We start from the raw sequence: 26084 nt of genomic DNA, 5'->3' as shown, positions 1-26084 counted from the left end.
CAGAGGATCAATGAAACAAAGAGCTGCTTTTTGAAAAGATAAACAAGATTGATGGACCCTTAGCTAGACTCACCAAGAAACAAAGAGAGAGAACCCAAATACACAAAATCAGAAATGAAAGAGGAGAAGTAACAACTGACACCACAGAAATACAAAAGATCGTTAACAAGTACTGTGAACAATTATATGGCAAAAAATTCAACAATCTAAGCGAAATGGACAAATTTCTAGAAACACATAGTCTCCCAAAACTAGACCAGGAAGAGATAGAAAACTTGAACAGACCAATAACAACAGAAGAAATTGCAGATGTCATCAAGACTCTCCCAGCAAACAAAAGCCCAGGCCCGGATGGCTTCACGGGGGAGTTTTACCGAACATTCAAAGAAGAACTAATACCCATTCTCCTCAAACTATTTCAAAAAATTCAAGAAGAAGGAAGACTTCCAAACTCGTTTTATGAGGCCAGCATAATTCTAATTCCAAAACCAGAAAAAGACACTATGAAGAAAGAAAACTACAGGCCAATATCCCTGATGAACATAGATGCCAAAATCTTGAACAAAATACTAGCAAATCGGATCCAGCAATACACCAAAAAAATTATTCACCATGACCAAGTGGGATTCATCCCAGGGATGCAAGGCTGGTACAGTATTCGCAAATCAATTAACGTGATACACCACATAAATAAAATGAAGAATAAAAACCCCATGATCATATCAATAGATGCCGAAAAAGCCTTCGACAAAATCCAGCATCCATTTCTGATAAAAACGCTCAGCAAGGTGGGAATAGAGAGATCATATCTAGAAATAATAAAGGCCATATATGAAAGACCTACAGCCAACATCATATTCAGCAAAAACTAAAAGCATTTTCCTTAAGAACAGGAACAAGGCAAGGATGCCCACTTTCGCCACTCCTATTTAACATAGTACTGGAAGTCTTAGCCACAGCAGTCAGACAGGAAGAAAAAATAAAAGGGATCCAAATTGGAAAGGAGAAAGTGAAACTGTCTTATTTGCAGATGACATGATACTATACATAGAAAACCTTGAAGACTCCATCAAAAATTTACTAGACTTAATAAATGAATTTGGAAAAGTAGCAGGATACAAAATTAACGTCAAGAAATTGATGCCATTCTTATATACCAATGATGAACTCACAGAAAGAGAAACTAAGAAAACAATCCCTTTTAACATTGTGGCAAAAAAAATTAAGATACCTAGGAATAAACTTAACCAAAGAAATAAAGGACCTATTTCGCAGAAAACTACAGGTCATTGAAAAAAGAAATAGAGGAAAATATAAAAAAGTGGAGGCACATACCCTGTTCATGGTTTGGGAGAATTAACATCATTAAAAGGTCCATATTACCCAAAGCAATCTATAGATTCAGTGCAATCCCCATCAAAATACCAACGACATACTTCACAGAATTCTAATTCTTCACAGAATTCAAGTACTTCAAAAGTTCATATGGAACCAAAAAAGACCTCGAATAGCCACAGCAATCTTGAAAAGGAAGAACAAAGTTGGAGGGATCATATTACCAGATTTCAGGTTATACTACAAAGCCACTGTAATCAAAACAGCCTGGTACTGACACAAGAACAGGCATATAGACCAGTGAAACAGAACAGAGAACCCAGAAATGGACCCAAGGCAATATGCTCAATTAATAATTGACAAAGGTGGCAAGAGCATACAGTGGAGTAAGGACAGCCTCTTTAATAAATGGTGCTGGGAAAATTGGACAGCTACATGCAGAAAAATGAAACTAGACCATCAACTTACACCATACACAAGAATAAACTCAAAATGGATAAAAGACTTAAATGTGACTGATGAATCCATAAAAATCCTAGAAGAAACCGTAGGCAACAAAATTTCAGACATCATACGCAGCACAATTTTCACTGATACATCACCTAAGGCAACAGAAACAAAGGAAAAAAAATGAACACATGGGACTACATCAAACTAAAAAGCTTCTGCACAGTGAAAGATACAATCATAAAAATGGAAAGGCTACCCACTGTATGGGAGAGCATAATTGCCAATGATATATCAGATAAGGGGTTAATTTCCAATATATAGAGAGTGCTCATACCACTCCACAAAAGGAAGACAAAGAACCCAATTAAAAAATGGGCAGAGGAACTAAATAGACACCTCTCCAAACAGGACATATAAATGGCTAAGAGACATATGAAGAAATGCTCATCATCACTAATCATCAGAGAGATGCAAATTAAAACAACAATGAGGTATCACCTCACACCTGTCAGAATGGCCGCCATCAACAAATCATCAAACAACAAGTGTTGGCGAGGGTGTGGAGAAAAGGGGACTCTAATACACTGCTGGTGGGAATGCAGACTGGTGCAGCCGCTATGGAAAACAATATGGTGCTACCTCAAAAAATTAAAAATTGAACTTCCATTTGACCCAGTGATCCCACTTCTAGAAATATACCCTAAGAAGCCTGAAACACCAATCAGAAAGAATATATGTATCCCCATGTTCATAGCAGCACTATTTACAATAGCTAAGATCTGGAGACAGCCCAAGTGTCCATCGGTAGACAAATGGATAAAAAAGCCGTGGTACATATACACAATGGAGTACTACGCAGCTGTAAGAAAGAAAGATCTCTTATCCTTTGAGACTACATGGAGGGACCTGGAAACTATCATCCTAAGTGAAACAAGCCAAACAGTGAAAGACAACTATCATATGATCTCACTTATTTGTGGAATATAATAAACATAACAGTCTGAGGAATGGGGTAGTTCCAGAGACGTGGAAGTGGGGTATAGACTGACAATCCCCAGAAGAGGGGGTGGTGGGGTAGAGATAAACCACAGAACTTATATGCATGTATGCATGAAGAGTGGTCATGGACAACAAACTGGGGACAGGGCAGGGAGGGAGGGGGAGGGGGGAATCAGTGGGGGGGGGGGAGAAACATCTGTAACAAAAATTAATTAATAAAAAATAAATTAATAAAAAATGAAAAAAAAAGTAATTAATAACAAGCTTTGGAGATAAGACACGATTTTTCCATATTGACTGCTTCTTCAAAAGTGAGCCAGAAATTAAGCAGATGAAGTTTCTCACAGATCTTCACACCAGAATAAGCAAAATAGAAATATCTGTTCTAGAGACACGGTTCTCCAAACTTTGATGTCTTCATTTAAGGAAAAAAAAGATCTCCATATTATGTACTGGAGTTGAAAATGACTGTTGTTAATCCGTGCAGTTGTGAATGTAGACCACAGTCATTCTCAACCAGAATCTGTGAATTTCTGAATTGAAATGGAAAACTGTGTATCCAAATTCCCCCTTGGAATGCTATCACAAATAGAAAGTCGGTGTATTGATGCATGGCAGGGTTGTCACAGGTAGATTACACCAGGCTCATCTTATCTGTGCACAGGGCAGTTGTGTAACTCATCACATAAGAGTCACTGTAGCTTGAAAACAACCATGGTAGGACTGTTCACATTATGGAAATTGTATAAATACACTACAGATTTGGGCTTTTGTTCCTCTGCAGATCTGCTTATTAAACATCTACCAACACACCTCTGAATATAAAGGTATGTTTCAAGGTTGAAGGCATTGACAAAGGGGTCTTTTGAGAAGTGTACAGAATGGCCCCCAACTGTCTCCCTGAAGGATGGGAGTCTGTTTGGTTATCCACCAGATCTCATCCTCAGCAGGGGGTGAAGGTGGCTTGAGACCGTTTATCCCCAAACACCTTCACACTGCACCCTGCTTAACCATTACTTCCCCTATGAAGCTTAATGACCACAACATCCTTTTAAAGGAGGAATATTATTTTACCAAAGAAGACTGAGGCTTATGGGAGTTGAGTAAGGTTACACTGGAACTCTCAGCTGGTTAGCCATTGTTACAGCTAGAATTTGAAATTATGCCCATAAGGTCGGATCTTTGTTTAATTCAGTCCTGTATTCTCAACATTTAAAATCGTGCCAGGTACATAAAAGGCACTCAATAAGTATTTGTTGAATAAATTATATTTCTAAAGCACAATCTCTTCAACATTTTATAATCAGTAAATATTCTACTATCATCATCATCATTAACAGTGAAGAATATTGAGAGAGAATTCCAGGTAAACATGGTATTGCATTCTCCTACAACCACATCAAAATTACAACTAAACTACAGAACAACCATCATTCAAAACCACCTGATATCAAGCTGAATGGAAGTCATACAACTAGGAAATTAAAGAAGAAGCCGCATCAAGACTGGTAGGGGGGGGCGCAGGCTGGTTCCACACCCACGTGTGGTAGATAAAAATCAGGAGGATACCTGGTTGGAAAGGTCCTCCCTGAGTAGTAAGGGGTCTCCTTCCCATACCAGGCCAGCAGCTGAGAGTTCCAGTGCCAGGAAGAGAAGTCTCTATCACTTCTGGCTGGAAAAACCAGCGGGAACTGAGGCTGAGGGAAGCTACGGCTGCTGGAGCTCAGGCAGTTCCTCTTAAAGGGCCTGCTCACAGACTTACTCAGACTTGCTTCCTGGGAGCTCCAGCATTAGAGAGGCAGCTCAAAAGGCACCAGAGACATATGGGGAAGAACTGAGTTGTTTGCTGTTGGGGAGAGGGCTGGAGAGGCAACTTTCTCCTGGACAGACATGCTGTGAAAGGTCTTTGTTCCTTTGAGCCCCTCTTCCCCAATGAGGCCAGCAGACAGCAGCCATCTCTGGGACTCCAGCAACCTGACTCACACTGGTTGCCCTGCCCTGGTGATTCCCTGAGGCCCCGCCCCACCCAACTTTCAGGCCCACCCAAGCTGTTACCAGTTGCTTTACCATAGGATGGGCCTGTCTTGGATCCTGTTTCAGATTTTCCTAAATCCTCAAATAAACAGCATCTGGTCACAGCAGCCCCATACTTCTCAGTAAGTTGCCCCAGGCCTGGCACTAGAAGCAACCAGCCTTGGTTCACAACTTGGCTTTGCCTGGGCACCTCCAAGCCCAGAACAAGAATCAGCCAGCTGAAGACCACTTTGTAGCTTATGCCTGGTGGCCCCAGGTAGAACACAGGCAGTAGCTGACCTTCCCCAGAACCAGCACACCCAGTGAACAGCTTCAGACTACATCAAAACACCACCACCCAACCACCTCCACAAGTGACACACTCAAGAAATGGACTCAGTGGGTACCAGAACCTTGCTGAAATAAGTCTCGCTCTGTGTGGTGGGCCCCTGCACAGTTGATCGTCCAAGGTAGTCAGAGGTCAGTGGATAGTGGGCACAGCCAGTCCTTGCAGCTGATCAGCCTGAGTAAAAAACCCTCTCATTGATGTGCCAACAGCAATCAAGACTCAATTACAACAGAAGGGTGTAAAGTCTACATGAGGGGTGCACCTCGAGGGCCCAGCTGGGAGACCAGGGAGGCTGTGCCACTGGATCCTACAAGACATCGATTACAATAAACCACCCTAGAAAACCCAGGAGACATAGCAACTCTGTCTAATACTAGAAACAAACACAGGGAGGCAGCCAAATGAGGGGACAAAGAAACATGTCCCAAATGAAAGGACAGAACAAAATTCCAGGAAAAGAACTAAACAAAATGAAGATAAGCAATCTAACAGATGCAGAGTTCAAAACATTGCTTATAAGAATGCTCAATGAACTTAGTGAAAACTTCAAGGAATTTAGTGAGGGCCTCAAATACATAAAAAAGGACCAGTCAGAAATGAAGAAGTCACTAACTGAAATAAAGAAAGAGAAGAGAGAGAATAAGAAATTGAAAACCTATTTGAAAAAATAATGACAGAAAACTTCCCTAACTTGGTGATGGAAACAGGCATACAAGTCCAGAAAGCACAGAGTCCCAAACAAGGTGAACCCTAAGAGTCCCACACCAAGACACATCATCATCAAAATGCAAAAGGTCCAAAACAAAGAGCAAGAGAAAAGCAGTTAGTTACCTACAAGGGAGTTCCCATAAGACTGTCAGCTGATTTCTCAAAAGCAACTTTGCAGGCCAGAAGGGAGTGGCAAGAAATATTTAGAGTGATGAAAAGCAAGAACCTATAACCAAGATTACTCTATCCTGCAAAGTTATCATTTAGAATTGATGGACATATAAAGAGTTTCTCAGACAACAAAAAAAAGCTAAAGGAGTTCATCACCACCAAACCATTATTATATGAAATGTTGAAGGGTCTTCTTGAAGAAAAAGAAGATAAGAAATATGTTGTTAAACTGACAAACCTCAAAGGGAACTTATATGCATAATGCATAACCAATGGACACAGACAACAGGGTGAGGAAAGGCAGGAGGGGGGTGGGAGCAGGGAGGAGAGGGTCAATGGGGGATAAAGGAGGAATATCTGTAATACATTCAACAATAAAATAAGCTAAAATAAATAAATTGTGAGAAACAAACAAAAAATAAAAGTGAAGAATATTGGTGGCATTCTCAACATTAGCTAAGTAATATTAAAGTTGTCTTATTACCTATATTGACAACTAAAATGCAAAGATACTGACTTATAAAATATAAGTTGAATATTAAAGTGTAATTTATTGATTTCAAGTAATATTAATGGTTTGAAATATAGCCATACTAGGAGGCTGTAGTACTCAGTGTATTACAAGTCTTATCTTGACATCTTAGCAGCCATGAGACCACCTGGTATCCAGATCTTGGTTTCTAGATATCATTCTTTACAAAAAAAGGAACTACAGGTCTTTGAAGAATGGTTGATTCCAGCACTGGTCAGGGAAAATACAAGATGAGCCTGAAATATCCTGTCATGTCAGAAAGTAAGGAAATGTTTCTAAGAGGATGGAAATGTTAAAAGAACACAGGAACCAACTGGAAGGTATTCCCACTGGCCAGATATATGACAGTTTAAGCAACAAAAATAGATAAATATAGTAATGGATTAAAGCTCATAAAATAAATATCCATGACTCCCAACAGATATAACAAATTGAATAAATAAATAAATAGAAGATACATCTTATTCTTACATTAAAATTAAATTAATAAATGTGGAAGGAATGAAAATACAAAATTGCAATTAGGCAGTAATTGTTGCTGGGGAGAATCATCAGTGGTTGCTAAGATTAGTGGGCAAACGTATAATGGAAAAAAAATAGGATGTCTGCAAAGTCTCATAGTATCTCTCTAAAGATACTTATTATTGCAAAAGGGAAAATAGTAACATTACAGTGGGAAACCTGGCCAATATTAAAGTGCAAAAGAATAGCAGTCACATACTTCCTGCTATGATGCACTGAAAAGGGCATAGTATCAGCTGTGTGGTTTTCTTGCCAAAAATATACAACCCGAATATAATCATGAGCAAACATCAGACAAAACTAAATTCAGGGTCATGCTTCAAAATGTCTACTCATACTCTTCAAAAGTGTCAAAGTCATGACAGCAAAGAAAGATCAACGGACTGTCACAGACTGGAGGAGACTAAGGAGACATGACAACCAAATGCAGTGTGAGGTTCTAGATTGTGTTCTAGACTAGAAAAAGGACACAATGGGACAGATGGTGAAATCCTATTAGCATTTCTAATAGGTCTCTGCATTCACTAATAGCTAAGTGTACAATGTTGTATAGTATGTTAATATTAGGAGAAGCTAGCAGAAGGGATATGGGACTCTACTATTTTTGAAACTTTTCTGTCAGTCTAAAATTATTTTCCAGAAAAAGTGTCTTATATATTTCATTAAATCCCCCTCCTAGCATAGCACCTTAATAATATATCCAGTATTATAGAGAAATCTGGGGAGGCAGTGAGTTTAGATCTTGGATTACAGAATCAAAGTTCAGACTTTAAGAAGACCCTTGGAAAAGTATCCCCAGACATCCACATCACATTTAGATGAAAAAAGTAAGGTGCAGAGAGGCTGGTTACTAAAGTCACCACTGTCTTGGGCAAACTGGATCTGGAACACATCTTGTATCTCTTCATTCATTTTTACCTCTCTTTGTGACACTGTTGGACTCAAGTCCAAGAATGTCTTCAGTTGACTTAATTTATTCAGTTTAATCTAAATTTATAAGGACTTTTTACAAGAAATGTATATTATAATTTATAATGTATTTATAATGAAATTATTAAAATCTTGGGTAGCAGTTTGAGAAATGTAAATAAACTCTGACTATAAGATTTGAACGTAGTTCAACTAAACTTCACATCAGTTCGAGAAGGTCAAGGTTTGATTAAAACACATTATTCTCTTTGGTTAAAGCCACCCTTTTATATCTTCTCATGTGTAGCTTCTCTCTTGCTGGGTTGTTTGTGTACACACACACACACAGCACTTATTAAGACAGAAAAGAAGTCATTTTATTATGGTTGGTATAATTGTCTGAGATGGCTTCATGATATCGTCATGGTCTATTAGAGACCTAAACAAGACAAGGATCTCCTTGGTATTCAGGCCTTCAGCCCACGTTTTCCTCTGGTTTTTATTGCCTGTATGATTTCTGTTCCTCAACAAAACCAGCACTTCCCTTCCTCCACCCTCCAATGTCTGGACTACGCAGTTAGCAGACGGCCTTGTTATACAATCACGTTCAGCAGGATTAGACTAGATCATTGAATTTTAGGAATTCCTGACTGTCACAGCTGTTTCTTCTCTGAAATGCTTTCACTCAGTTAATGTGTACAAGATAGTCCTCTGATCAACCCTAGTTTTCCAGTGAGCACCAGCACAGAAACCTGAACACATCTCTTCTTTTGATTAGGAAAAAGAATTTTGGTGCCAGCAATGAAAATACTTATGACTCTTATTTATGTGTGCATACCAATGACAATATTTATCATAAAAAGTCTTAAGCCCTGGCCAGTTTGGCTCAGCGGTTAGAGCATTGGCCTGCGGTCTGGAGAGACCTGGGTTCGGTTCCCGCTAGGGGCGCGTACCTCAGTTGCAGTTTGTCCCCATCCCTGGTTGGGTCGTGCGGGTGGCAACCACTTGATGTGTCCCTTTCACATCGATGTTTCTCTCTCTCTCTCTCTCCCTCCTACTCTATCTGAACAAAATGTCAAAAAATGTCCTCGGGTGAGGATTAAAAAAAAAAAAAGTCTTAAAAAATACTGAGTGGTTAAGCTAGATGTTAGGAAAATTATTCCAAATATTGTTTCTGTAACGAAATCTCTATATTTCTACAGCTAAATCTCCCATGTCTGTCCATTATACCATACTTTTCTCAGGACACTGGATCAACATCTTTAGCATCCCCCCTTCAGCCCACCCCACCGCCTCTGTCTTCCATCACAGCCAGTCACCACCACATCTTGTCTATTTTCCATTTACATGATTTTTTCAGTTCCTTCCTTTCAATTGCCATTGTCATCATCCTAATTTGGCCCTTTTATATTAAATTAAATACCCCTAAATGGCTAAGGGGCTGAGAGGAAAGAGCATTTTCCATTCCTGGTACCCAGTTAAGTCACAGTAGTGAGAAATGGGAGAAGCCCCTTATGCCTCATCTCCCACTTAGGATGGGTGAGTGGTGGAATTCTACCATAGCTGGGCAGCAACCTCCTGAGGTTAGGGAAGCCTGTAGAGAGGGTACGGCCACAGGAATATTGTGAGTGGATCTCAACCCAGCAGGGTTTCCATAGCTATGTTCTCACTCTCATAGTCCTCTGTGTCTGGGGCAGGGAAAGTAAATGTCATACTATAAATTATGCTTGGGGACTATAGAAATTGAAGAAGCAAAATAAAACTAATATAAATTAGTGTGCTTAGGAAAAAAAATGCCTCAAGCTATAGAGTTTGTTTTAAAATTCATTTGAAAAGCCGTCATTTATTAAATTATATTCTATATAATCTCATTTTCACATAACTACAGCATTTCATTATATAAACAATTTAATTTCATCTTTATATCAACATATTATTATCTTATTTTACAGATGAGGAAATTGAAGTTCAGAGAGGTTAAGAAATGGTCTCACTCATATACAGCTCTGAAACAGTGGAGTCAAGTTTTAAACCTAGGCTGTCCATCTCCAGCATCCTAGAATGTAGGCTGTCAAATATTAAGTGGTCTATTATATCTGTTAAGTAGCTTCGATTCTGCTCATGTTCATCAGATTGATAGCCTTTCCTATTGTAAGCCATTTCAGAACATTTTGTAAAAAACCTTTCCCAAGCTAGAAAGTATAAACATACAACCCACTGCAGTAGGTATTATTGGCCCCATAAAACCAGAAAAGAAAATAGAAGCTCAGAGAAATCAATTAACTTGTCCACTGCCAAACAGCTCATCTGTAAGGGATGGGGATCCGGACCCAGACAGTCTGATTTCCCTTCCCTTGCTCACAGCCGCTCTGCTAAGTGAAACTAAGTCTGAATCTAGAAGTGAGTACAAGATTAAGGGTTTCCGCCTTTGTGGAAATGGAGGTTTGAGAGCTAAATAGAATTCATTTATAGAAAAATGAGAAAAGTTACATGTCTGATTCCTGAGTTATGCCTGCCAATTTCAAATCTGCTCTGCTAGTTAACAGAATCGAGTTGCCTGCCTGCAGGGCAGTTTTCCTCCCGCTAGATAGGTCCCTGGGGACTTGGTGTCAACATGAAAAGGCTTTTGGAGTGGCATTCTTTTTTGCAAGAAGATGAGGATCAGGAAAAATGTTATAGGGATCATAAATTACAAAACACCTGTATTCCCATTTAAGAGGCAGAATTGGGACCAGAACCAGCTCTACTAATTAAGGGGAACTCTGAAAGCCTCAAGACTATTATGAAGGATAGAAATTCAACTTAGTGACATTTGGTCCTGCCTTAGTGAAGAACATTTACTTGACAGACAGATACACTGCATTTACATCATCAGTCACTATAAATGGAATCAGCCTCAGTAGATAAAGGTGTTGACTAGCAAATGGCCTCAAATGACCGTTTTCTGATTGTTAAAAAGGTGGGAAAGACATAATTAATAGATAGCTTCTCTGTTCCCCATCCTACACCTTTTTCTCACCCTTCCCCGTCTGAAGAAAATGTTCCTTGAGAGAAAGTTGTTTCATATTTCTCTCCTTCCTGGCCCTTTTTTAGGAGACTTCAAAGGAAGTCAGTGGACTAGCTCTTTAGTGGATACTCCCTTTATTTCCTTCACCTTGTGTAAGGTACAGCATAATAAATAGCAATAACTTTCTAAATTAACCGTTTGTCTGAAACTGCAACCCAGGAATTGAATTTCATTAATCACCTTGACATACTTTGGGAAGAAATCATATAGTGGATCTAATTTTTGGATTATTTAAAGTAGAATATATTATGTGTCAGACCCTCCCCCCTCAAATAACAAAAACTAACCATCACTGATTAGACTAATACAGAATAACCTACAAAAATAAAATGTTAACAAGATGTTCTTGAAATTGCTGCAGATAGGATGCATCTATATACAAATTTGTATACAATGCAATACTAACCCATTCTGAGCCCACTGTAAAGTCTATGCTAGCATCATGAAATATTTCTGGCAAATTTATAAGAACATGCAGCAGGATCCTTTTTGCCTGATCCCAGAGGGGAAGAGAAAGCTGAGTCAGCTGATTGGAACGCTGCCCCAAATCAGAAAAAGCTCTACTACATATGGAAAATACTCAATTAGGGGAGGGGTTGTGGAAAGAGACAAGGCTTTAATAAGTCGTTGAAGCTGTCAGTTAAATATTAATGATTTCTAAGTATTTATTGAAACCATCTTAACATAACCAACATAAAAGCGAAAATTGAACCATAAAACCAAGAAGTCTAATGTTCTCTGCTAAAAACCCTGATTATTGAAACAATTTTTTAAGACCAATCCATCTTTTCATATGGCATGCACAAAACATGAATGAGAGCTGTATGCTTTATGAGTTTCCATGAGTCTTAAGTATGAATTAGATAACCAAAGATAGTTTATAATATAATAATGTATGTCAACTAGAATTTTAAAAAGACAGTTTATGATTTCTATTATGAACCAATTCTTTTTGCTTCACTTTAAAATATTCAGTCTATCTTTGGAAAGCCCAAACTATTGGCTAGAAAATATTTATGCTCTTAAAATGTGAGCTTTATGACAGAAATGTTGAGGTTCTTAAGTTAATTAATAGGAGCTATGAGATCAAAAGGGAATTATAGGGTTAAAATAAATTGCTCTAGAAAGGTATCCAAGCAAGCTTTCTTTGTCAATGGAGACCAAATTACTGAGGGGTTTCAAAGAAAAACTTTTGTTGCAAAGTCGACAAGTTTTATGTCCAATGCTGTTTTTGAAAAGCCATCTTGCTTTTCTTGACAGGAAAGGGAGTGTTTGTTTTGTCTGCCTTCAAATTCTGGTGCAAGCCACTCTGGAATCCTGCACAAGAACCTGGGCTGCGGGTAGGGGTGAGCTTGGCCTTTGCCTGTCTGAGAGTTGCTAATGCGTGATGCATTTCCCAGAGACTGGGCTCTTTATAGGAGGTAAACTCTCCCAAGGGAAAGAAAGAAAACCTTACCTGGGTAATCATTCTTGTCTATGTCCGAGTCTCCTCTTAAAGTGTAGCCGAAGCCAGAAGGTATAGCCTGTGATGCCCACACTCCTTGCAAAACTTGGGAAGCCTGGGTGTTTAAGCCACGCTTGTTCCCGTTGTAAATGAACACTTTGCCTCTTTGATCCTGGCCTGCAAAGGGCGCACCAATGGCAACATCTACAAACAAAGACACAGGAACGTATTTTAATGTATTTTTTAAATAAAGAAGAATGTTTTAAAATAAAATTAAGTACAAAGAGTGGCACCATACAGTCCACAGGGTTTATTAGTTTCCCATGAAAATTTGTAGTACTGTAGCAAGAGTAAATTATTTGTTGTCTTCTCTTCATTCGACATAAAGATACAATACAGTAAAACCTCAATAAATAGGACTAATTTGGGTGAGGGGGTGTCCATTAAAGCCAAAAGTCTGTTATATAATAAAGTAGGTTTTCTGAATGTATATGTTTAAAAAATTGACAAATTACTTCACCTGTTTTTACTTATGCAGACATGTTTGTGTAATTAAAATTAAGTATGTATGAAAAGTTCAATTTCACAGAAAAGTTTTCTGTATGTATTACTGTAATTTTAAATTCATAGTGAATAGGTCTAGTAAATGCATACATTCACCAGTCACCAACAGTAAACAAATGCACAGGGCTGGGGTGTGGCTGAGCGCACGGGGAACACCAGCCAGCATGCATTAGAACTGTTGCAGAAAATCACGCCACAGGATAACAGAGCCAATTGCTGTGCGTGATGCAGTGTGATCACATGTTAATCATTCACCGAACATTGTTTATGAGTGGTGACACTTGAATTCAAATATGTAGACTATAGTTATAGATATGTAATATTTATTTATGTCAGTGAAATTACCACCGTGTGTTTTCCAACATTTGGCCTATTTACTAAAATATGTTAAAAATAACAGTAAATAAATAACAAAAAATAATTTAATTACAAGCAAATCTTGGTTAAAAGCATTTTAAAATTAACAGGGTGTTAATTTTCACTTATGACATTCGAAATGGAAATTTTGTCCATTAAATCCAAGTCTGTTAGATCAAGGTCCACAAAATTGAGGGTTTACTGTACCAGATACTTAATACTAATACCTGCCAAAGTTACTAATCAATACTGATCTGATGTAAATACCCCCCCAGGCTATTTTGTTAGAGTAAATTCCTACCCATTCCTTAAACTTCAATCAAGAAACCCACTATATGTTGGTTCTTAACTCAAGACCCTGAAAATATATGCAAGATTTTGTGTGAGCTTGCATGTTTTTCTGAGGAGAGGGTACTTATAAGGCATTCATAAATTCCTAGCTTAAAGAACCACAACCCTAAACTAAGAATTTAAGTCTACTTTATTGCAAACATTGAAGTTGACTTCCAGCTGAAGTTTACAGACCAAACACCTGCAATAATGTCAACATTAAAATTTTTTAATAAATTTATAATTTAATAATTATTTAAAAATTTTTAAATTTCAGCCTCACCTATACATAAGCCATGTAGGTTCATCAGAAGGCCATATACTTGCTAATATATGGACATAATTTATTTATCTTGACTTAGTCATATAGAAGATTCTCTAGTTTTCTTCGTGTCACTAAATCCAAATATCAACTTTTAAAGCTTTATTTGTATTGTTGACACTATTACAGATGCCCCCATCCCCCCCCTTTCCCCACCTCCACCCAGCCCCTGCCCTCCTCACTCTTGTCTGTGTCTATGGGTTATGCATATATGTTCTTTAGCTAATCTCTTTAAAAATAATCACTGACTTTATTTCGAGCTGTTATATGACACCCTAAATCAACATGAGATTTCTGTGCAACACCTATATTAATCGAAACATATAAATTTTAAGCTGCCTTGAGATTTTTGATAGCTCATTAAAAATCAACTGCCCTGGCCAGTTTGGCTCAGCGGTTAGAGCGTCGGCCTGCGGTCCGGAGAGACCCGGGTTCGGTTCCCGCTAAGGGCACGTACTTCGGTTGCAGTTTGTCCCCGGCCCTGGTTGGTCGTGCGGGTGGCAGCCACTCGATGTGTCCCTTCACGTCGATGTTTCTCTCTCTCTCTCCCTCCCACTCTATCTGTACAAAAAATGGAAAAATATCCTCGGGTGAGGATTAAAAAAAAAATCAACTGCCCTGGCCGGTTTGGCTCAGCGGTTAGAGCGTCGGCCTGCGGTCCGAAGAGACCCGGGTTCAGTTCCCGCTAAGGGCACGTACTTCGGTTGCAGTTTGTCCCCGGCCCTGGTTGGTCATGCGGGTGGCAGCCACTCGATGTGTCCCTTTCACATCGATGTTTCTCTCTCTCTCTTCCCTCTCTCTCCCTCCCACTCTATCTGTACAAAAATTGGAAAAATGTCCTCGGGTGAGGATAAAAAAAAAAAATCAACTGTATCACACATACCATTGCAAATACTTCAAAATGTCCATGGCAACAGTAACATTGAATTATGACACAAACAATTTCCACCTTGGTGTAAATTACCATTGTATCCATCTTGATTCAGGTCTCCTAAATGGGCCACAGCACTACCAAATCTCCCGAAAACCTCAGTGCCTGCGAGCACCTGCGGGTCTCCAAACAGGAGAGCGCTCACTTGCATATACAGGTAAACTTGACCCACTTCTCTAGGGTTACTCTCAAATTCACGTTCCATAAAGAGAGGGGCACCAATCAGTATGTCATCCATCCTGTAGGGAACAAAGACAGGGGTCAGCACACTGGCAGACAGATTCTTTTTGGTACATTTTAAATTAACTGGATTAGCACATTTCCTCTGGTACTTTTCCTTTTGCAAGGGACATTTTATAATCATCATCTTTCTTTCATTGATTTGTTATGTCTACAGAGTAGAATGCTGCAAGAAAATAAGAGTTGTTACGTGATCCCATCAAACTTTTTAACGATGTTAAAAGTGACTGCTTTAAGAAAACCACAGATAATTCACCCTTTTCAGCTTTGAGTGCATTTCCGGAAGCTCTAGATACACAAGTAAAACATATCAGAAGAACCTAAATAGATTTTTCTAAAAATAATTTCAGATTTCCATAATATATATGCCCATATGTTTAAATTATGAAATCTAGTTGCAGTAATAAGGTTTAAAGTAAATTTGTCCTGCTGTTTCCTGTTGTTACCTTCATTTAAATAAAAGAGACCAGAGAGGGTAATATAGTACTGGTTACAAAGATAAAAAATAAAATTTCATCCCAAAAGAGAATTTACCGTTATTTTTTGTAAATGTAGATATTATAGCAAGAAACTAATAGATAATTTTTAAGGTTGAAAAAAATTCAAGGAACAGACACCTAACCAACTTATTTAGAGAGAAAGACATAACCACCAAGAGAATAAAAAGCAAAAGTGGTTAAAGGTATTTCCTTCACAGAGCCAGATGGCAAACAAAGGAATAAAACAGAGCCTTCTAAGCTATTTAGGCTTTTAAAAACATATACATGTATTATTTTATATTTAAAAATTTTAAAGAAAAGTCACATCAACCAAAATTTGTAATGTGAGCTATACTAATGACTTCTACTGAAATTTGTCTTAAGACACCCCTGTCCTGGAACTCGAAATAATGTGAAAAATGACTTCAGATAGAAATACAAATCTGCATTTGACTATTATGTCTATGTAGATTAGGTAATGTGTGGAAATGTGCCAAGTAAACTAATCACTACAATATTAGCATTACTCTAAGAGGCAGGGATGAGGTGGGAACAGTCACTGAGAGCCATCTGCAAGACAGGCCCCCATCATTCTGACCACCCTTCTCTCCAGCTTCTTGCCTTCCTTGTGGAGTTCATCCACTGTCTGTTTCTCAGTATGATTCAGTAGACATCCTGTGTACTAGCTGTAGTTAAGATACTGTGATAAATGATTTAAAGAATACAATGACTATTAGGTCAACCCTGTTCCTAATTAACTTACAAGTGAGGTCAAATTGCCACTTATATAACTATAAACAGGGCAGAGCAAGAAAAAGTATGAGTGAGCCACACTAAATGCTGGGGTTTCTGGACAGCAAGAGAGCTGGTACTTGGAGGGTTTGTTAAGGAAGATCCAAGGAGGAGATGGCAATGAACCTGGGTGGGACTCTGATAGGTAGATCCAGAGGCAGACTTTCCAGGTGGTGGTGTGAGCCAAGACAGGTGTCCCTGAATAAAGTCAGGGAACAGTGAGTGGTCCAAGAGAGCTTCATATTACTAATATTATTATTAATAATTAGAGGGATGCCTATGATTTTAATTGGAACAGTAAAATATGCAAAGTGATTAAAATTTAATAATATAAAATAACAATAATATATAATATTGTTATATATTATCTAAATAACAGTATATATTATTGTCATATAAAATCAGTATTATATGAATATAATATATAATGTAAACAATAAGAACACAACTCATTAAAAGTTGGACAAAAGAGCTAAATAGACACATCATCAAAGATGATATACAGATGGCAAATAAGCATTTGAAAAGATGTTCAATATCAGATGTCAATAGAGAATTGGAAATTAAAACATGATACCACTATACACCTATTAGAATGGCCAACATCCAAAACACAACACCAAATGCTGACACAGATGTGGAGCAACAGAAACTGTCTTTCATTACTGGTGAGGATGCAAAATGGTACAGCCAGCCACTCTGGAAGACAGTTGGGCAGTTTCTCACAAAATGAAGCTCTCATACCACATGATACAGCAATTGCACTCCTTAACATTTACCAAATGAATTGAAAACTTATGTCTACACTGTTATGCCTGCACATAACAGTTTATAGTAGTTTTATTCATAATTGCAAAAACATGGAAGCAGCCAAGAGGTCTTTCAGTAGGTCAGTGGATAAACAAATTGTGGTACATCCAGGCAAATGCTGATGAGGATGTGGAGCAACAGGAACTCTCATTCATTGCTGGTTGAAATGCAGAATGGTACAACCACTTTGGAAGATATTCTGGTGTTTTCTTACAGAGCTAAACATAGGCTTACCATATGATCCCACAGTCATGCTCCTATATAGTTATCCAAAGAAGCTGAAAACTTATGTCCATACAAAAACCTACAATTGCCCAAAATTGGAAGCAGCCACAATATCCTTCAATAGGCGAATGGATAACAGACACTGGGACATCATACAATGGAATAATTTTTGGCCATGAAAAGAAATGAACCATCAAGCCAAAAAACATGAAGGAACTTTAAATGTGTATTGCTAAGTGAAAGAAGCCAGTCTGAAAAGACTATATATTGTGATTCCAAGTTTATGACATTTTGGAAAAGGCAAAACTATAGAGATATTTGGCAGGGATGGGTGAGCAGAAGGATGAGTAGGTGAAGTACAGGACACGTTTAGGGCAATGAAACTATTCTATATGATACTACATGTGGATACATGACATTAGACATTTGGCAAAACCCATACAACGTACAACACAGAATGAACCCTAATGTACACTATGACTTCAGTTAATGCATCAGTATGGGTTCAGTAACTGTAACAAATGCACAGTGCTAATAGGAAAACTGAGAGTGGAGGGGAGAGGTAGTGTGTGTGAACTCTCTGTACTTCCTGCTCAATTTTTCTGTAAACCCAAATCTTCTCTTAAAAAATTAAGTTTATTAATTAAGCAAAAATGATAATTGCAAAAGTTGAGCACAGATAACGAGAATAGCATGAGTTTTGACATCATACTGATCTTGATTTAAAATCTGGTTTTTAGTAACTGTGTCATACTGAACAAGTCAATTACCTCTAAAATGTGGATAACATAGAAATTAGCTACTTTATTAGATTCATCCTTTAAGATCTCTCCCTCCAAATGTGTGCACATACTGGTTATATAATCGTTTTTAATAAATGAAAGGTATGAAGGCATTGGGCTAGTCATTGATGGGAATACACAATATTTTACACATTATACACATTATTGTTATACACATTATAACAATACAAAGAGAAAGAGTTCCTGTTAAAAATGCAAAATGCACCCTAGCCGGTGTGGCTCAGTTGGTTAGAGCATCATCCCATATAGCAGTTGGTGGCGGGTTTGATTCCCAGTCAGCGCACATACCTGGGTTGCAGGTTCAATCACTGGTCGAGGCGTGTATGGGAGTCAACTGAATGATGTTTCTTTCTTTTCCTTCCTCTCTCTCTAAAATCAGTTTTTAAAAATGCAAAATGTATTCTCCTTTTCAATCTCTGCCTTGTAGGAGCCAGGGAGGTGACACATAACTTTGGGACAGTCTGGGGCCTCAGGGACTTCTAGACTAGGCCCTCACTGTCTACCCACAGCAGGGGAAATAACGTGTGAATGGAAAAGCACCTTGAGCAGCAACTTCACACACCTGTAAGAAGGAAGTGGGAGGCTGCGAAAGACAGGCTCATGGAATGGCCATTATATTGGTCTCAGATTCCAAAACATAGGTTGGATTGCTATACCTAGGTAAAACTTTTTAAATGTTCCAGATATATTTACTTAAAAAAAAACAAAAACAAAAAAACACCATAGTTTGTAATCGTGTTGTGCTCCAGGCAGAGAGGAGAGTGGGGCCATTCTAGCCCCTGGCCTTCCCTTACAGGAACCTGGTTGCCTCTTTCTGTTATTATTATTGCCAGTATAGAGAGACATTTGTTAAACAGCTAGTTGTGTGTGTTGCTGCCTTGGTAGCTCAAAGACAACTAAAATCACTGGTTCCCTGTTAGAGACTGAGCAGGACCATTTTCTCATTCTGTAAAGAAGGAAAAAATCATATAACTGGTCCCTGAGGATATGAACATGACATGGGACTAACACAATGACTCACTGCATTTCTCATGGCCAACACCAGGTTCTAGAAATGAGAAATGACTAGACCTATCCCTGTGAAAGACCAGCAAATCCAAGGAAGCTTTGGATTCTTGGATGTTATGACAGCACAGATTTATTTTCTTAGAAATACATTTTCCTAGATATTTAAGTGTAAGTCTTCTAAAATGTCCTGAATGCCCAAAAGAGGGGGTGGGGGGGTGGGGAGAGAGAGAATATGACATTTGTTCTTAATTTATAATTGTATTCTCATAAGGTTGAGAGACAATAACTGTCTAGGATTCAATTGGTGCAATGTGCCTTGCAGAATATTTTGTACTTAGTGTCAATATTTTTTCTATTAGCCATACCACTTAAGAGTCACAGTACATATTATCGTTTAGGCTGGTGTTGTTAAATCTCTATTTAGTGGATTCAGCTCATTAGTGGATCGTGAAATCAATTTAATGGGTCTTGACAAGCAACATTTAAAAAATGAAAAAAAGTATCAGAGTGAATGAATTACACATAATAAGAGTAAATACTGTTCCATGAAACTTTTGTTGCAGTCGTGTGTGTGTGTGTGTGTGTGTGTGTGTGTGTGTGTGTACGGGGTTGCAATGGCAAATGCATTTCTTACTATGGATCATGACGCAAAAAATCATTGAAAACCACTGCAGTAGGCCATGTGAGCTATTAGGTTATTTCAAAATATATTTGTCAAATCCTTCATACATACATACGTGTGTGTGTGTGTGTGTGTGTGTGTGTGTGTGTGAAATAGAGGAAGGGGGCAGGGAGAGAGAGAGAAGCATTGATTGGCTGCCTCCTCTGGCAAACTTTTGGTATATGGGACAATGCTCAGCCAACTAAGCCATACTGGCCAGGGCTCAAATCCTTTTTGTTTTTAATATATCCAATTCAAATTTAAAATTTTAAAATATTTAGTAGTAAAGATGTTTTTCATTGGCCTTCTGATAAAGTAGTTGTGTAATAGGCTGGATGCAATTTTAAGAGAATATATATAACAACAGGCTGGGTGATATATTACATATATTTTTGCGCACACACACATAAATACATACACACACATACACATACATACATACACACATATATAACAATGATGAATAAATAATATTCATGATCAGGTTTTCACTTAAAACTATCTCTCTGGATCATATTGGTGGTTTGGATGAGATCTAAAATATTAAGGCATTTTATAAAAGGTTATATGTGCTGAATTTCATTTAATCTGAAATGTTTAATGTTTAAGCAGTTTTTAAATCTCTACGTAGCTTTCACACAGGTTTTACTTGTGTCTCTTTTTTATGTCTAAATCCACTCTAATGATAATATAGTACAAAGCTCAATTTCTCATCCTTCATATGTTGTTGGGATATAAAAACATTATAAATATATTTCAGGAAAGCAGAACATAAATGCAATGATAAAGAGAGGGTGGGCCCTGGCCTGTTCTGCTCAGTGGTTGGAATGTCAGCCCATGGACCAAAGAGTCACAGGTAAGGCAAGGGCACATACCTCGGTTGTGATTTGGTCCCCGACCCTGGTTGAGGTCATGCGGGAGGCTACCAATCACTGTCTCTCTCTCACATCGATATTTCTCTCTCTCTCCCCCTCACACTCTATCTGAAGATGAATGGGAAAATATCCTTGGGTGAGGATTTATAAAAAAAGAGAGGTTGAGAAAACCCACCAAGGAGAATATTCAGTATGAAAAATCTGAATTTAAGTTTTCTGCAACCAAATGTGTTGATTTAACATATAAATTTTATGTGTCCTTTCCCCCCAATAGAACATATTACATGCTAATGCCCCTGACTAATTTTTAGAATGTAGTTATTAAAGGGATGCAGACTAGGAGACTGTATACTACAGTTGAGGGTTAATCAACCTAAATTATTTTATGATAGGCAAGAACCAATATAGTTTATCAATTATATTACAGATCAGTGTAATATATAATCTATGTTTTAGTTTTCTAGATTTTCTACTTATTTCAATCACAGTGATCTCTCCTGCATTAGAGAACATATTTGGACTAAATCTAGCATCAAAACAAAGTTACCCAAAGGTGCTTCCTTTCAAATAAATATTCTCTAAAATGCTCTCAAGTTGACTAACTGCTAGGAATCTCTTTAAATTTATTTCCCTTTGGCCCTTATGAGGCTAGAAACAATGTAATGGTTAAAATTGTAATTCTGTGAATTTCTGAAATAGTATAAATATTGTTAAGTTTCAAAAGCCATTAGAAAAAAAGAGATTTGCTTGCTTGGGCTCAAGATGAAAAATACCATCTCCATTTGTTGCTAAGTTTGTCCAGAAATTCCTAACAGAGTTTACATTGACAGGATTTGTAGCTCTGGCTATTTTAAGATAACTAAACTAAAGTTAATTTCACCAGCTTTGTTTACATTTTCAGAACAGACACAGGCTTGACAATATCAACCACCAACCAGCATGCACACAACTGTTTGGTCTAAACTTTTGGAGTCCACATATAATACCTGGAGATTATTTTAAGTAAAATAATTTAGGGGGTGAAAATTCTCAACAATTTACTTATTTGGTCACATTGTTTAATGACACTGTCTTTTGTCTTTTTTCCTGATGTTGACATTTTGGAGCATTTGTAGGGACCTTGTTTTTGTTGTACAATGGATAGAAAGATGACATGCTGTCAAAGAATGTTCACTAGATAACCTCATTCACAATAGTACTTCATTATCTCTTGGCTGGAGAAAATCAGGTTCAATCACACAAAATGTGGGGAGTCCTTACTTCTGAACCATGAACAATCACCCGAGTGATGTTCTTACTACTATTCTGAGGCACTGCACAACATCTACTCAGGTCCAGGACTTAAAAGAAAAGATTCAGGCTATATACAGAGTGGGGCAAAAGTACATTTACAGTTGTGAGTATGCCAAAGAGTCTATTCTTGTGTTATTATTTATCAAGTATTGTGTTATTTTCTATACAAACAACTATAGACCTACTTTTGTCCCATCCTGTATAGATGATATGAATTTGGGTAAAAATTGGGAATTAAATCTCAAATCTAGTACTGAACTCTGCTGGGTGATGAATACTCACTGATCCTTCCTTAATAACTGATAAATGGGAAAGCTAGAAAGGGATTTGTAAATTAAAAAAACATTATAGGAGTCATAGACTCTATTTATGAATCATAACCAATGACTCAGTAAAATTTAGCAGACTAAAATAAAAAAAGATATTTTTAATATAATCAAACAAACTGATTTTCTTATATGCTATGACCTTAAAAACCATTTATAACAGAATTTAAAAAAAAATTTTTTTCTTTATTGATTTTAGAGAGAGAGAGATAGAAACATTGATGAGAGAGAACATCAATGAGAACGCCTCCTGCATGCCCCCCACTAGGGATTTGGCCCACAATCTGGACATGTGCCTTGACTGGGAATTGAACTGGTGACCTCTTGGTGCATGGGTCGACGCTCAACCACTGAGCCACACTGGCCGGGCTACAACAGAATTTTTAAAAATCAACAGTCAGTTATTTTTAACATAATTAAAGATAATCTCAAAGTTTTTGGGGTAATATAACTTTGAAATTGTGATTTTATATTTTTATAAAGTAGAAAACCTTGCTAATAAACATAATGAAAATTATTAAAATGCACACTTAATAAAAAGAAATGTTTTTATGACTAGCCACAACAGAGTAAAACATTTAAAACACAGATATGTTACCCTGGCTGGTTTGGCTCAGCAGTTAGAGCGTTGGCCCGCAGACCAATGAGTTGTGGGTTCGATTAGGTCAAGGGCACGTACCACGGTTGCAGTTTGTCCCTGGCCCTGGTCGGGGTAGTGCTGGAGGCAGCCAGTTGGTGTGTCTCTCTCCCTCCCTCTTTCCTTCCCTCCCTCCCACTCTATCTGGTAAGGATAAATGGTAAAATATCCTCAGGTGAAGATTTTAAAAAAAAAGAATAAAATAAAACATAGATATGTTTTATTCTTCTACCACAATTCTTACTTAAGGTTACTGGAATCTATATGTATATGTACATCTCTATCTACATGCATAGATATAGACTACCTCTGTATGTTTTTACAAATATATGTATATAGCTGTATATGGGTAGATAGATAGATCTATATGTGTGTATATATATGGAATCTAAAAAAGCTGAATTCATAGAAAGTAGCATGGTGGTTGCCAGGGGTAGGAGGTGGAGGAAATGAGGAGATGTTGGTCAAAGGGTGCTAAGTTACAGTTATGTAGGATGAGTATGTGTAGAGATCTAATGGACAGCATGAAGACTACAGTTAATGATACTGACTGTATCCTGGAAATTTGCTAAGAGAGTAGGTCTCAGGTGTTCTCACTGCCCCCCCCCCCCCCACGCCTACCACATCACACATGGATCATATAGCTAGATACAGGTGGATCACACAGATGAAATGTTAATTAGCTTGAACACAGTGATCATTTTGCTATATATATTTATATCAAAACATCATGTTGGACACCTTAAATATAAATAATTTTTATTTAAAAAATAAAAATAGCCCTGGCCGGTTTGGCTCAGTGGTAGAGCATGGCCTGCAGACCAATGAGTCGCCATTCAATTCCAGTCAAGGACTCGTACCTCAGTTGTAGTTCATCCCTGGCCCTGGTCAGGGTCATGCAGGAGGCAACCAGTCGATATGTCTCTCTCAGTCAGTGTTTCTCTCTCTCCCTTTCCCTCTCTCTCCCTCCAACTCTATCTGAAGATAAATGGAAAAATATCCTCAGGCGGGGATTAAAAATATAAATTTAGCCTTGGCCGGTTTGGTTCAGCGGTTAGAGTGTCGGCCTGCGGTCCTGAGAGACCCGGGTTCAGTTTCCGCTAAGGGCGCGTACCTTGGTTGCAGTTTGTCCCCGGCCCTGGTCGGTTGTGCGCGTGGCAGCCACTCGATGTGTCCCTTTCACATCGATATTTCTCTCTCTCTCTCTGTTCCTCTCTCCCCCTCCCACTCTACCTGAACGAAAAATGGAAAAATGTCCTCGGGTGAGGATAAAATATATATATATATATATTTAAATAAACAAACAAACAAATAAATAAACAAATAAAAATAAAAGAGGTTATTGGATTTCTTCAGTTACAAATACACTAATTTATCCCATTTCCCAGCTTCTAAAAGTGAGAGTCATGCCATCATTTTAGTCACTTATTTGACTGAAAATCCCTAATATAGACCTGGCCAGTGTGGCTCAGTTGGTTGAGCAGCATCTCTTACACCAAAAGGTCATTGGTTTGATCCTCAGTTAGGGCACATGCCCAGGTTGGGGGCTCGATCCCCAATGTGGAGTGTGCAGGAGGCAGCCAATCAATGCTACACTCTCACATCAATGTTTCTCTCTCGCTCTCCCTCTCCCCTCATCCCTCTCTAAAATCAATAAAAACATATTTAAAAAAAATCTTAATACAGATTATAAAACCTTGAAGATTGAAATTATATATTTTATAGAGCTTAATAAAGTGTGTTCTTATATAGTAAAACAAAAAAAAAAAAGACTTGTTGGATAAATTAGTAAAAGATCTGAGAACTAATCAAAACATTCCCTTAATTAATGTGTGATCTTGGGAAATTAATTTATTCTGTGCCTTTCCTCTGAGTGAATTTTTTTTTTATCCTCACCCGAGGACATTTTTTGCATTTATCTTCAGATAGAGCAGGAGGGAAAGAAGGGGGGAAGAGAGAGAGAGAGAAACATTGATGTAAGAGAGACACATCAACTGGTCCCAAAACCAGGACTCTCAGGTCCACGGGCCGATGCTCTAAACACTGAGCAAAACCAGCCAGGGCACCTCTGAGTGAATTTTAGATCATTTCACTGGATTATAGTATGGACGGACGGTCTTATGTTATGAGACATATTACACATGACAGCGCGTTGAGAGAAAAAATTGTCTAATCATACATGATAAAAACTTTGTTGCTTAGTAGTAATATTAGATTCTACAATAGTTTCAGTGGAGAATGAGTTTCTGCATTTGAATGCTAACAAACAGGGCAGACCAAATACATAATATCCAGGAAAACTGTAAGATAAAGATTCATGTTTGCTGCAAATCTCATGCAGCCTTAGGATCTCTGCTGGAAATCTGGTCAGAAATTGAGAAAGACAAAAGCATTTTTTCTCAAAGTTAGGCCACATGTCTCTGACATGGAGCCATCATCACTGAACTTAGAAAAAGTCACTGCCACACATAGTTTACTGCTATTCTTTTGTTCCACTGAGATTTTTTAGGGCCGGCAGGTTCATGTCTCTGCCCAGATGGGTTGTTTTGTGCCTTCCCTGAGGATGAGGACCCATCCAGGGAGGTGAGGACACTGGCTGTCACTGTTACTAGTGGTTTTAAGACCTCCCCTCCCCCATTCTGGGATCAAGCATAAACCCAGAAATACTTTTCTTATTTGTGTCTGTTTGAAAGCCAACAATATCAAATGATTATTCTAGAAATACAGGTGCTGCAGATAAGATGGCAGAGTATGTCTTCTTTATTGTAATCTCAGACTTCACGTGTTGTCTATCTCTATTTGAGATAAAGGTGCTCAGTGGCTTCTATTGTACTCTCCTTTAGAATAGGACCTTGAATTTACATAGCATCTAAATAATTAAAAGCAGCAAATTACATACAAACCTACAATTTAGGGGCACTTTGTTTTTAAA

At 38.0% G+C, this 26084-nt stretch overlaps 1 protein-coding gene across 1 annotated transcript in view; it reads right to left on the bottom strand.

Moving 5' to 3' along the window:
* Positions 1–26084, bottom strand: part of ITGA8 (integrin subunit alpha 8) — a 210531-nt gene that overhangs the window by 105808 nt on the left and 78639 nt on the right. Inside the window, exons 12-13 of the mRNA XM_036263831.1 lie at positions 15037–15242; positions 12512–12703 (exon numbers count right to left, since the gene is read on the bottom strand). Of these exons, the coding sequence (XP_036119724.1) occupies positions 12512–12703; positions 15037–15242 (398 nt within the window). The remainder of the gene's footprint in view (positions 1–12511; positions 12704–15036; positions 15243–26084) is intronic.

This window comes from Molossus molossus, unplaced genomic scaffold, assembly GCF_014108415.1.
Source record: "Molossus molossus isolate mMolMol1 unplaced genomic scaffold, mMolMol1.p scaffold_m16_p_1, whole genome shotgun sequence".
Taxonomy (NCBI): domain Eukaryota; kingdom Metazoa; phylum Chordata; class Mammalia; order Chiroptera; family Molossidae; genus Molossus; species Molossus molossus.
This window is presented reverse-complemented; position numbering and strand designations above follow the sequence as displayed.